This window comes from Herpailurus yagouaroundi, unplaced genomic scaffold (assembly GCF_014898765.1).
Source record: "Herpailurus yagouaroundi ecotype Mexico unplaced genomic scaffold, PumYag 139, whole genome shotgun sequence".
Classification (NCBI taxonomy): Eukaryota; Metazoa; Chordata; class Mammalia; order Carnivora; family Felidae; genus Herpailurus; species Herpailurus yagouaroundi.
This window is the reverse complement of record NW_024412394.1, coordinates 13,575,725-13,590,581: the sequence shown is the minus strand read 5'-3', so window position 1 is coordinate 13,590,581 and position 14,857 is coordinate 13,575,725. Positions and strand designations below refer to the sequence as shown.

At 38.3% G+C, this 14,857-nt stretch overlaps 1 protein-coding gene across 1 annotated transcript in view; it reads right to left on the bottom strand.

The window, feature by feature from the left end:
• CD2AP (CD2 associated protein) overlaps positions 1–13,613 on the bottom strand; it is a 142,751-nt gene extending 129,138 nt beyond the window's left edge. The window contains exon 1 of the mRNA XM_040473713.1: positions 13,525–13,613. Coding sequence (XP_040329647.1) covers positions 13,525–13,528 — 4 coding nt within the window. The 5' untranslated portion in view covers positions 13,529–13,613. The remainder of the gene's footprint in view (positions 1–13,524) is intronic.
• Positions 13,614–14,857: the final 1,244 nt, after the last annotated feature.

Sequence of the window (14,857 nt, the reverse complement as noted above, 5' to 3'; positions counted from 1 at the left end):
AGTTATGTAAAAAACTGCAAGAACCTATAAGAATAATCAGAATCATGAAAAAATCTAAAGTTATCATTTGAATTTCTCCATGTTTCCAAGCATACGCCAAAAGTAAATACGTGCATTAAAAAATAACTTAAATTCATATACTCAAAGAGGTGTTACCTTCAAGTTACCAAAAAACATTTTCTGGCCAGGGTTGAGAGCAGGGACTTTGTTTCACTTATCTTTGTATTCCCAAGCCCTATCACAGTGCCTGATATATCAAATGTACATAGCTATTTGTAGCACTGAAATGGAAGATACTAAATTGCCTAGAATTTTAAATTCTTCTTTCAACACAAATATGATACTCCATACTCATTCAGCAAATATTTGAGGGGCTGCTACTGGAAGGTTCCCACTTGTTCCAGGCACCTGAATACATCTAATGAAGAACGAAAATTAAAAAAAAAAAAAAAAAAAAAAAAAAGTAGCAGCTCTGCACTCCTGGAATTTATATTCTAAAACTTTGTACACCCTGTATTTACATTCTAAAAAGGTAAGGTAAATAAGCAATAACATGTAAGTAAGGAAATTACAAAGTCAGTCACAATGTGTTAAGAATGGAGGATTAAAAAAAAAAAAAAAGTAGGGCAGGATATGGAAGATCTAAATGCCTGTTATCTATAACCCTAAAGACACCTCTCAGAGGAAGAGTTAGGAATTAGTTCCACATTTTTTAGTGGTTAAGAGTAGCACAAGCACTGGGAATACAGACAATTGCCTGGATTCAGTACTAATTACCTACTACTTCTATGCTTTTTTCCCAATCTACAGAATGAGAAAAATAACAGAACCCAAAAACGTATAGATTTGTTGTGAGAATTAAATTAAATAATGCTTGTAAAGGGCTTAAAACCATTCCTTAAACAGAAGTACTTAATAAATAGTCACTAAATGTTAACAGCCATTACAATATACTGCAATCTCCCCATTAATTGTTAAACAACCCAGGGCAAGGATCTTGTCCACCTTTTTATTTTGAATGCTTCTGTCAGTACTGGTATACAAGACCTCAAAAAATATCTAATTTAAACCAAAGTATTTACTGACAAGACAGAATTATAATTATTATTGTTCTGGGCAAAAGCAATTAGTGTGGGATAGCACTAATTACAAAGAACCAGAAATGTTAAAATGTGGAAATCATAGAATAGCCATTTAAGAATCTCCTTGAGAACTTTTTTCAGAATGCACTGAAAATCCAATAAAAAATATAGATCCTGTACCGAAAACAATTCCATTACAAAGGTTCATGCAAAATTTTACACGTTTAAAACTGACAGGCTCCTGACATGTATTCCCATATCAACTAGGAACATATTACATCACCAATTATTATTTCTGTTATTCTTTTGTGGTCTTGACCAACAGTATTCATGTATTTGTGAAATACCACTCTTAAATCTTATCTCCAAAGTTAAGCATTATAAAATGAAAGAACTGCTAACTACTAGGCCAAACTATACTTTCAAATAACAATCCAAATGTAGTTGCAAAGCTTCAATTTCTCTATTATACCAGTAGGCCAAGTGCCAAAAACCGTATTTCATTTAGAAAGCAGAATGAGGGGCGCCTGGGTGGCTCAGTCGGATGGGTGTCCGACTTCGGCTCAGGTCATGATCTCATGGCTCCTGAGTTAGAGCCTGCGTCGGGCTCTGTGCTGACAGCTCAGAGCCTGGAGCCTGTTTTGGATTCCATGTCTCCCACTCTCTCTGCTCCTCCCCCATTAATGCTCTGTCTCTCTCAAAAATAAACGTCAAAAAAATTAAAAACAAAAGAAAGCAGAATGAAACAAACTTCAGGCCTATTACATGCAATCTACTAAACTAAGTCTTTTTTCCATGAGAAAATATATTTGTTATCTAATTACAACAGATTATCACTCATATCTAATATAAAATTAATCAGGTAAGACCAAAAGTGGTTTATCATTAAGAAACTCTAAAAGAGTACAATTCCTTATGTGATAATTTGTAATTGTATAATAATTTTAAAATATTTTTATACTTTCATTAGATTCACAACAAACCTAAAGGCTTACATCCTAAAATTGTACTGTTCAGCTGGTAACATCTGACACATGAGACTACTGGGCACTTGAATTGTGGCTAATCCAAATTAACGTGTTATATTAATGTAAAATACACAACAGATCTCAAAGACAGGAAAAAAAATGTAAACTATCTCAATAACTTTTTATACTGAATATATACTGAAATAACTATTTTCCTTAAGCCAACATAGCCAAAATATTAAAATTAATTTCATCTGTTCCTCTTTATTTTTTAACACATTAGGAAACTTTTAATTATATATGTAATTTATCAGGTTAGTATGCCTCAAAGAACGTATGTACACTTGCTTCACAACACTCATTTAAGATGGTATAATTTTATAGTTCAACACTGTCCAAGTTATTTTATTTATGTTTAGAGAGAGAGCGTGCAAGCAGAGAAGAGGAACAAGGGAGAGACAGAGAATCTTAAGCAGGCTCCATACCCAGCATGGAGCCCAAGGTGGGGCTTGATCCCACAACCCTGGGATCCTGAGCCAAAATCAAGAGTTGAACGCTCCACCAACTGAGCCACCCAGGTGCCCTGTTCAAGTTATTTTAAACAAATTTTGAGCAAATTAAGCCTTTATGCCTACATTTGTTTAACACGTGAAGACTCATATAGAAATGTCTCTGATTTACAAAACAGATAATCTTCCCTTTATTTACTAGGAGAATGTAACATCAATGCAACACAGATGCCCACCTGACAAGATGCTTAATATCTGACATTACTGATTTCTCTATTAAAATGAGTCATACAGGGGGGCGCCTGGGTGGCGCAGTCGGTTAAGCGTCCGACTTCAGCCAGGTCACGATCTCGCGGTCCGTGAGTTCGAGCCCCGCGTCAGGCTCTGGGCTGATGGCTCAGAGCCTGGAGCCTGTTTCCGATTCTGTGTCTCCCTCTCTCTCTGCCCCTCCCCCGTTCATGCTCTGTCTCTCTCTGTCCCAAAAATAAAAATAAACGTTGAAAAAAAAAATTAAAATGAGTCATACAGAAAGGATTAAAGAGGGATTTTTTTGTTTGGTTTTTGGTTTTTTTTAAGATTTTAAGTAATCTCTATACCCAACAGTGGGGCTCATACTCACTGGAGATCAATAATTGCACACCACCAACTGAGCCAGCCAGGCACCCCTAAAGGGTTTATTTCTAAAAGACAAGTTAGACCTCATACCAACTTGAAACAGTAGCTCCACTAGTCAGATTTTGTTAGTCTGGTTTAGGTGGACATACTTCAATATACCATACTTAAATTTGTATTATTCTTTAGACTGGCTGGATCCCTCTCCCCTATTATTCCAAATTAAAGTATTGCTGAATCATAGATTTAGTGGATATACAGCAGACTCATAATTTTCTGCCAGTTATTAAAGGTGATAAATTTTTTTAGTAAAATAAAAGTGATGAGGCAAGTATGGTCATTCATTACATATGAAATGAAGAAAATAACAAAGGAGTTTTTATTCAGGCTTTAAACTATGACGTTCTAGCTATAAATTCAATTGGGTTTTATAAAATATAAAGAATATAAGAAATTCAGGAAATGTTTATGGGAAAGGGGTTACCTTGGGGTCTAAAATATCACCTTTACACTTCCATTTGACATTCATTCTGAAATTCTAAACTTTCAACAGATTTATTTTCATCATTTAAGGCAAAATTGTTTTAACTGCTTCATAAAATGTGTTTGCTAAGAATGGTCTAACTAATAGTTAAGTAAAAATGGAGTCTCCATCTTATTTACACACACACACACACACACACACTCCAAAACAGTAAGGCAAAATGAAAGAGGGAAACCTGCTGCAGCAGAGAAGGAATTTTGAAATCTAACAAAACTTTGATATTAGGAGAACAAATTGCTAAATAACTTGAAGTTTGTTGTTTCTACTCTAAAGAATAAGAAAAAAAAAAAAAAGCCATGTAGGAGAGAATACATTTGAAAGATCAACTTCAATGTTTCCTGAAAACATTATACTCTAGCCAAGACTACAGGTCTCAATTTTACAAATATACTAACTTCTACACTTAAAATCCAAGCAAACAATTTGGCACTTGATTATTATAATAATCATGATAAATGCTCTAGAAATTTCACTCATAGTAAATTTCGGGCCTCAGTACTAGGGCACTGATAGTTACTAACAATGTTAAGGCAGTTTTAATTTTTCAAGTAAAAGAATCTTAAAGGTATCAGTTAAAATGAAGACATGCTTCACTCTGAAGACTCAGCACCAGGAATAGAAAAAAAAATTAGCTTGGCTACTGCCAAGTCCTTACTATGTCACTGGTCAAACTAATGAGAAATGAACAAATCCCACTTGCCTTCCAACTGATCTTCCTCACGCTTCTCTATTTACATTTTAACATTTTTGACATTGGAATACATCTTAACGAACTACACTCCCTCTCTTGTTTAGATTTGTAATGATTCACATGTTAAATTTTATTCCTATTATGTTAAGTCTTATTCCTATCATAACACTATAAGCCATCTCAAAACATTCATCAACCAGGAGGGAGGAAGAGGCAGGAGCATTTATTTATGTTAGAGTCTCCAGAGGCTATGAATTTTTTTCTTTTTTTTTTTTTTTAGTCTAGGGGATTCTAATAATATGCCCAATCCGTAACACTGCTATAAACTACCTGAGGCACCAAAATATATATCTGTCCTACTCTCCCTAGTGCATCGCATGACATCAATTACAATCCTCACATTAAGGCAAATACTTCTTGATTAAGCTTTCACATACAGCTCCTTTCCTTGACCATAAGACCCTGCAACACAGCATGTCTCTTAATGTTGGTGGTAACTACTTGTTACTGTTACCATACTAAAGTATCTTCCTACTAGAAACTCCCAGTGATTAGATGCCACACAGTCACTCTCTTGGAATTAATTACCTGGACACCGAATCATTAAAAAGAACCTGAGCTACATGACACTAAAACAGATACTAGAATTTAGGATCCCATATGAGTCATCTCTGTCTTTGTAAATTAGTTGAGAAAGAGAATGGGTTCATGACGGGAAATTTAAAAACAGATACAAAATGTGAAAGATTATAAAATCCAAGTCTCCTAGAGGTACTGAAAAGGACTGCTACAGTATAAATAGGTTCTAGCAAAGAAAGCATCTGTAACACTGCCATATCTGTAACAGATCAACATCTTAAGCTGGATCTCAATTTAGAACAATGAATTTTTTAAAAAGCAGTTTCTTTTTAGAGTAAAAGTTTCCCTAAGTGCAAAAAACTAGTAAATATACTTTCGATTGAAGAAACCAGTTAAGAAAGCAAAACATCCAGATACCTGAGACCTTCAGAAACAAACAAAAATCCAAAATACAAAAAAGAAACAATGTCAAATTTAGTCCAAAATGCCTACTTCACTTGGAGCTAAAACCAGAGTTCTGACTGAAAAACAAAGTAAAATAGACTCTTGAAAACAGGTTTGAACTACTCTAGTCCATTTATACACAGATTTCTCTTTTCTTTTCTTTTTTTTTTAATAAATACACTATAATACTGCAAATGTATTTTCTCTCCCTTCTTTTTTAAATAAGCTCTAACCCAAAGTGTAGCTTGAACTCATGACCCCAAGATCAAGAGTCACATGCTCTACCAACTGAGCCAGCCAGGTGCCCCCACATTTGACTTTCTTTCTCTAGCTTACTTTATTGTAAGACTACAGTAAATAATGCATGTAACATACAAAATATGTGTTAATCCACTGTTTATCGGTAAGGCTTCTGGCCAAAAGTAGGCTATTAGCTACATTTTGGGGGAGTCAAAGTTATACTCAATTTTCAACTTTAGAGATGGGGGGGCACTCAGTACCCCTTACCAGAGGTGTTCAAGGGTCAACTGTATTATAACACAGTCTTGGGTCAGAGAAGCCCTAGTAGGATTATGAAAGGAATTTTATCTGCCTAACAATGGTAATAAATGACTCTGTGTCTAAACATCTAACATTAACCTAAAAAAATCTGGAGGAAAGGGAGGGAGAGTATGGTGGGAGCAGTGAAAAGGGCTACAAATCAAACAAAAATCAAAACCAAAAACAAACAAACAAGTCTTTCTAATAAATAGCCTAACTTTAATTCAGTGAAAGAAACCAATAATCAGTGGTACTTTCAAATTTCTTCTTACTTGCCTGTTTAATATTACATATTGGTAGTTACAACTACTCAACTTGTTAAGGATTGTGTTCTTGTTTCTGAAACAGAAGGGTAAACTGAAACTGTTATCTGCTTTGCATTGGGGTGAAAAACAGCAAAGAAAAGGCAGATACATCAAATCCCTAGGACCAAGTAAAGAGAAAGAAGACCAAGAAGACCAAGTAAAAGAGAAAGACTGTGACCAGGAAATATCCTCTCAAGTATTTAGATAGAGAATCTCACATCACCCCATTATCCAAGGCCACTTACAGATCCAGGAACTAATGCAGGCTACTAAAATACTCTCAAGACAGAAAATATATAACATCTATAGCTTAGGAGCTCAGTATTACTGCTTGGCTCATCCTACACAATTCCAATAACCAAGTCTGGTTTTGTTCCTGGGAAAAAATACCTGCCTTGTCTCTCATAAAATCTAGACGCTATCTGATTTTGTTTCCCTGTGGCCAGGACTTCAAAGACTACTGCCAAACCCCATTTCCTCCCTTTTCCCACAAGATGTCAGTCTGAACCTCTACCTAGTGCCTGCTACCAACCAACATCCCACTCCCACACCAAGCTGGGCCACTCTATTTATCTATACACACAGCCTTTTACATATCGCTCATGCCGACAGGCTGACTACAGACGTTTATGGATCTCTATCCAGATTCCCCACACCAGTGTTTTGGCCTCTCTTCCATGTAGAAAGACCTATATATCTTGATTTAGGTCAATCTACCTAGTAGTTAGATATCAAATCCTACAGATAAGCAAGTCACAGATCCATCATAACAATTACCTAATCTGCCTAATTTCAATCACAACAACATATTAGATTTTATTTGCCCGTTCTCTTCTGAACACAAACTGAACAATTTCAGATCTTTAATACCTTGCTTCACCAGTTTACCTAGGAAGCAGAACTGCAGCTTTGTTCTCTTCTCGCCCGAATCAAGAATCATTACACCCTTCTTTGCCTATATTCAAGCCCTTCCCATGACAAACATTTACCATACTTAAAATACATTTTATGTTTTTATTTTAATTCTAGTTAACAGTATCATATGTTTCAGGTGTACAATACAATGATTCAACACTTCCATACAACGCCTGGTGTTCATCATAACAAGTGTGTTTCTTTAAACCCCATAGCCTATTTCACCCATCCCTACCCACCTCCCCTCTGGCAACCATCAGTTTGTTCTCTATAATTAAGAGTCTGTTTCTTGCTTTGTCCCTCTTATTTTTTCCCTTTGCTTATTTGTTTCTTAAATGCCATATATGAGTGAAATCATATGGTTTTTGTCTTTCTCTGACTTATTTCACTTAGCATTATACTCTGTAGCTCTATCCATGTCACTGCAAATGGCAAGATTTCATCTTTTTACAGCTTAATATTCCACTATAATATTCCACACATATGTGTACACACACGCACACACATATACACACACCACATCTTCTTTATCCATTCATCAGCTAATGGACACTTGGGCTGTATCCACATCCTGGCTATTATGAATAATGCTGCTATAAACATAGGGTGCATGCATCCCTTTGAATTAGTATTCTTGTATTCTCTGGGTAAATACCTAATAGTACAAATGCTGGATCATAAGATAGTTCTACTTTTAACCTTTTGAACTGTTTTCCAGAGTGACTGCACCAGTTTGCATTCCCACCAACAGTGCACGAGTGCTCCTTTTTTGCCACATCCTTGCCAACACCTGTTGTTTCTTGTGTTGATGATTTTAGCCATTCTGACAGGTATGAGGTGATACCTCACTGCAGTTTTGATTTGCATTCACCTGATGGTAAGTGATGGTGAGAATCTGTTCATGTGCCTACTGGCTATCTGTAGGTCTTCTCTGGAAGAAATGTCTATTCATGACTTCTGCCCACTTGTCAATTGGATTATTCATTTTTGGGGTGATGAGTTGTAGAAGTTCTTTATATATTTTGGATACTAACCCTTTATCAGATATATTATTTGCAAATACCTTCTCCAATTCTTAGGCTGCCTTTAGGTCTGATTAACTGTTTCCTTTGCCGTGCAGAAGCTTTTTATTTTGATGTAGCCCCAACAGTTTACTTTTGCTTTTGTTTCTCTTGCCTCAGGAGACATATCTGGGAAGAATTTGCTATGGCCGATGTCAAAGAAGTTACTGCCTATGTTCTTTCTTAGGATTTTTATGGTTTTAGGTCTCACATTTAGGTCTTTAACCATTCTGAATTTATTTCTGTGTATAGTGTGAGAAAGTGGTCCAGTTTCATTCTTTTGCAGGTTGCTGTCCACTTTTCCCAACACCATTTGTTGAAGAGACTTTTTCCTACTGGATATCCTTTCTTTCTTTGTCAAAGGTTAATTGACCATATAATTGTAGACTTATTTCTGGATTTTCTATTCTGCTCCAGTGATCTACGTGTCTATTTTTGTGCCAGTACCATACTGTTTTGATTATTACAGCTTTAAAATATAACTTGAGGCCCAAAATTGTAATGACTCGAGCTTTGCTTTTCCTTTTCAAGATTGCTTTTGGCTATTCAGGGTCTTTTGTAGTTCCATACATACTTTAGGACTGTTTGTTCTAATTCTGTGAAAAATGCTGTTGGTATTTGGATAGGGATTGCATTAAATGTGTAGACTGCTTTGGGTACAGGCAATTTAACAGTATTTGTTCTTCCAATCCATGAGTGTGGAATGTCTTTCCATTTCTTTGTGTCATCTTCAATTTCTTTCACTAGGTTCTTACAGTTTTCAGACTACAGGTCTTTCATCTCTTTGGTTAGGTTCATTCCTAGGGATCTTTTTATTTTGGGTGTAATTATAAATGGGACTGTTTTCTTATTTTCTCTTTTTGCTGCTTCATTACTGGTATATAAAAATGCAACAGATTTCTGTACAATGATTTTGTATCCTGTGACTTTTACAGACCTGGATGCCTTTTATTTCTTTTCATTGTGTGACTATTGTGGCTATGATTTCTAGTACTATGTTGAATGAAAGTGGTGAGAGTGGACATCCTTCCTTGTCTTGTGCCTGACCTTAGGGGAAAAGCTCTCAATGTTTCCCCATTAAGGATAATGTTAGCTGTGGTTTTTCATAGATGGCTTTTATTACGTTCAAGTATGTTCCCTCTAAACCTGCTTTGTTGAGAGTTTTTATCAGGAATAGATGTTGTACTTTGTCAAATGCTTTTCCTGCATCTATTGAAATAATAATATGATTCTTATCCTTTCTTTTATTTATGTGATATATCACATGGCTCAATTTGCAATTAAAATACATTTAATAGAGAAGGATATTCCGTGACAAATAAGAGGAGGAAAAAAAATCACAGATCTGGATTACGTGTAAATAAAAACTTGGATTTATTATTTTTTTTTCAACGTTTATTTATTTTTGGGACAGAGAGAGACAGAGCATGAACGGGGGAGGGGCAGAGAGAGAGGGAGACACAGCATCGGAAACAGGCTCCAGGTTCTGAGCCGTCAGCCCAGAGCCTGACGCGGGGCTCGAACTCACGGACTGCGAGATCGTGACCTGGCTGAAGTCGGACGCTTAACCGACTGCGCCACCCAGGCGCCCCAAACTTGGATTTATTTTTGATTGGCAAGTGGAATGCACTTCATGTTGTATAACTTTGTTTTTAACTCAAATGCTTTAAAATTTAGATCTTATTAAGTTAATGTGACATCGTTTTACTTTGCCAATCCCCAATTTAGAAAAATATATGACAATGTGAATATCAATATCAATGTGAATTTAAAATATCAATGTGAATTTCCACCCTTAATGGGATTTTTTTGGAACTATAGCTATTCAAAGTTTGAAACACTCAGAAAAATCTAATCACAAGTACTTACTAGTTAAGGAATACAACTTATTACTAGTTTTGCTAGTGATCGAACTTCGAAACAAAAAAGTTCTAATATTCCCATTTCATCCTCTGGATTAGTTTAATTAAAGTAAATCCTGAGACTGAAAGGTGAGCCTTTAGCAGGCAATTTCCATTTGCCACTACTTATCTGCATAAATCACGATTTTCTCCTAACAGCGCAACAAAATAAGGAAATAAATCACTCTATTATAAAAGTGCATTTATCATCTCTAAACCAACTGCGTATTCCCGTCCATTAAAACTGCCTCATTATTTAAACATGTTGAATAATCATATATGAGCTTAAAAAAATAATGTAAACTAAGAAGTTCAGAACCTTACCTAAAAGTAACAGAAATTCAATCCTTAAAATCCACTTACTTTTTCAAAAATAAAAATTCACACATAGTAACTAACACTTTATGCCACTTGCTTTCTGTCTTACTCCCCCTCTAAGATGCAGATCTGTACTTCTGGAGTAAGAAAAGTAAAGTTTTACCTTTCTATTTCTCTAAACTCTCCCCAAATTCTTTCACAGAGAATACCTCAAATTTCTTTATGTTAAGTATTCTTCCATATTTAATAAACGTAGAAACTAAACACATAAAAGCTTAACATAAAATTCAAAGAAACTACTAGTCTCTCCTACTATTCATCCCATATACTTTCTCCTGAACTACTAAACTTACTCCCAATAATGGACTTTTTCAAAGTATAATCAACACTGGAAAAAAAAACCCGTAAATTCCTACATAAATTTTATAAAGACGTATTACACAAAATTAAACTTCTGAAAAAAAATTAATCTCTGCATTACTACAAAATCATCTATCTTATCTCACCCTTCCTTTAAATGCAATACGCACCTTTTAACAAAGGTCAAAAATTGAGAATTGTCTTTATAAACTGGTACAAGAATTAGGGAAATCATTTGAAAATGAAAATAACAAGAATCAGCACTGGCTCTGTTCCAAACACTTTACAAGTATTAGTTCATCCAATCCCCATTACCATCTGCAAGGTTATTTTTACCCCATTTTTAGAGTAAGAAACTGAAGCACAGACAGGTTAAGTAACTTGCTCAGTTACAACAGCTACAAGGTGGAAGAGCCAGGATTTGACCTTAAGCTGTCCCAGCGGAGAGCCATGCTCTTTAATTGTCTCGCTATACTACCTAAATAGTACAGATGGTAGGAACCGGCACTTAATGTGTATCCAATTTATTTCAAAACAATGAAATCAGAGATTTTTCATTTTGTGACACATCAGATAAAATAATATATAAAAATACATAAAATATTTTAAGCTACCATCTTAAACCATAAGGAATAAAGACTGCTGATAACAAAACCAAACAAATGAGGTTTATATTATAAAGGAAACTCCTTTTAAATGATTTGGATAACTTTAATATGAATTTTTACATGACTGATAAATTTAAAGTACACGCTCATATGGAAATGTCTGACAAATACCTTTTAAAAATTAATTACAAATGCCCCCAAGTAATCAACCTGCAAAACACATTCTGAGTAGTCTAAAGCACACAAATATCACACTTTACCTAGATAATGCAGCAACTTGCCTAACCAGAACACAGCAGAGAAGTCACTAAGAAAAGGACTCTGGATAATTAGTAACTCCAAAGCCAAAGTTCTGACATTAATTTTCCTGAGGAGAACATCTCACACACTAAGGGTAGACTTATTTTTCCTTTATGCAGAATTACATATTTGAATATGATTCCCACTTTTGTAGAAAAGTTAGAGAACTGAGGGTGAAGAGGGCACAGTAATAAGCACATCCAATAGCAAAGCAGAAAAATATGTATTTAAATAACTTCAAAATGCAAAGGAATCTGATCAAAAGTCCTGTATACAATCCAGCAGATCCTCAAGGCATCACAGTAACTGATGGTGACAAATGATGACCCTTGGTCATCAAGAGGTTTAATTACACTCTGCACCCTATTTAAGACAAAAAAGAATTACCTATTTTAGTATAAATGTCATCCAAATCGGTTTCAGTGGTTTTATAATTTGACGCTTAAAGGAATAAACCCTCAAAAACTCAGTTACACTCAACTAATTAATTGGAAATAATCTCATTTGTAAGTTCCAAACAGCAAAGGTTTTACTCTTTGTAGGTTTAAGAGCACTTTCTGTACAAAAGTTACCTGAAAGAACATAAAAGGAGAAAGTCTAGCAAAATACAGAAGAGCTAAGGGAGGACCTGTAAACACTATGCTTAAAGCATTCCGACAAAACAATGTGTGGGCAGAAGGTGCCACATCAGCAGTAGTCTGTATTTGTCCTGCTTCTAAATCATTTGTTAGTTGCATGAATTATTAATTTCGGTTAACAGTGTGTTGATATGAAGAGTACCAACTCTCAACTACAAAAAAAGGATAGAATCCTCCTGATTTACTCTATAAATCCAAAATTGGGATTATTCTTATAGAACATGCTTATGCTTTTTGGTGGCACAAATGTATGCTTTATAATGGCACACACTTATAACAGTACAGACACTTCTTTTAAATTGCTTTTAATTTTTAAAGGATTGAGAGAGTGCCTACCCCACACCGAAATTTGTTATCAAAAGAATTGCTACACTACTTAACAAAACTCCCTTTCAAACTAGGCTGCAACACAGTCTGCTTTTGCTAGCTCCTAACAAAACTTTAAAGCACACAGTAAATAACATATAAGGCCGTGTACTTTTCTCTCCTCTCGCAAGGAAGTCTAACTCCAAACAGGAAACAGCTTCTCAAAGGGTTCAACACTGAAACCTCATCAAACCCTAACCCAGTCCTCAGGATGAGATTTAATATTTAAGTGCCAATACACTTGCCTACGTGAAAACAAAGTAAATAAATCAAGTTTCCCTGTCCTTGAGGCATCCCTTGCAAGTTTCAGCGGAGGGAAAAACTACCTCTCGTAACAACAACAAACGGAAAACCTAGTAAAAGGCCGATCTATACAAAGCGTCGCTGAAGATAAAGAAGCTAAAAGTGCTACTTTGTCAAGTTTTTCCATCACCCTCCCCCATCCAACCAGAATGGGGGAGGGAGGGAAGTTCGGCCCGAGGTTAGCCGGACAGTGGGCGAGGAGAGGGGACCCGGTGCCCCCGCCCCCAACCCCTCACCTTTCCCCAAAGCAGGATGAAGCGGGGAGGGGAGCGCAGGAGAAAGCACCCATGAGCCCTCCGACCAATTCCTCCGCGAGAAGAGCAAGGTGGAAGGCAGGGCGAGGAGGGGCGACGGGGAGGGTGCGGTGCGGCCGCGAAGGGGCTGACCCCGTCTCCTCCCCGCGGACACGGAGAAGGGGAACCGCCTGCCCGAATTGGGGAGGTGCAGTCCGGCGGCGGGAAGCGCCCTCGAGTCTCTTACCCATGCTGGGGGCTCCCGCGGGGAGAAGCCCGGCGCCCGCTGCTCCTCCTCCTGCCGATCGCGCGGCCGCACTTGCGGCGGGAGGCGGGCCCCGCGCTGCGCTCCTTCCCTCCTGAGCTCAGGCGGGGCGAAGTGGCGCCTCCATCCGCCCGCGGCGTTCCCCGGACAGTCCCGTCGGCGCGGCCCGCGAGCAGGAGACGGCGGCGGCGGCGGCTCCTCGCGCCGGGCCTCCGCCAAAGCCGCCGCGGCGGGAGGGCCCTCCCCCGCCCGCCCAGACGGCGGCTTTCCCAGCCCGGTTCGCTCCCGCAGCAGAGGTGGGACCAGCCGGTTCGTCCTGGCCGCTGCCTCCAACCCGGAGCCCGCCTCCCGCGGTTCCCCTCAGCAACCGCTGTTCTAGAACGCGACACCGAAGACTGAGGTTGAAACCCGACTGAGGCCGGGAAGGTGCCGGGAGCTGCACCCGGGAGGAAGGAAATCTCGCGAGAGCCCCCTCGTTCTCCCTGCCCCGCCCCCTCCGCGCCCGGGCTCACCCGGCACCCCAGCTGGTGCCAGGTGCGGTGACGTCAGGGCCGGGGAGTCGCTAGCCGCCCGCGTCCAGGTGCAGTGGGCTGAAGAGGAAGGAATCCGGAAGAGCTGTGGCTACTCCTCCGCCTTGAAGTTCGGCACAGCTGGGACGGCCGTTTTGTATGGTTTGTCGCCCCAGATGGATACGAAGTTTTTGCCCATAGGCAGAGGGAGCCTGTGTTGCCCCACTTTCCGCGGGAGCGATGCGGTCGGTGTTGCTCGGTGCAGAGTAGCAGGCTCTGGGGGACTTACCCAGAAAACAGTCGTCGATAGACAGAAACTGAGGCAGAGAGACAGAGACCTCTTGCTTTCAACCTTCAGAGGCCCAGTTGCTACTGGGACCCCCGTAGTTTACCTCGCAAAGTTCCTAACGAATCACAAGCGTTTGTTCTTCGGGAAACCAAACCAAAACAAAACCCTAGGCACACACAGAAAAGCATGTTTTACAGAAATAAGTGATTGGTTCATTTAGCCTCTGTCTGCTGACTACAACGTCGAAATCCCTTTACCTGATCAGGGAGAGAAATAGTCATGATTTGAAATACTGCCCGGCATTTTTTCTAGCCTCAGTATGAGGAAGGACATAGGATTGCTGTAATTAAACATAAGCATTTCTTAGAAGAGTTGGAAACAAGTATAATTCAGCCAACAAGTATAATTTCCCACTGTTCAAGTAGACCCAATTCCAGACAGATGTGAGAGAGCAACATTTGTTAAATGCCAACTACTGTGCCTAGTGCTTTTTAAAGAAATTATATCATTTAATTCT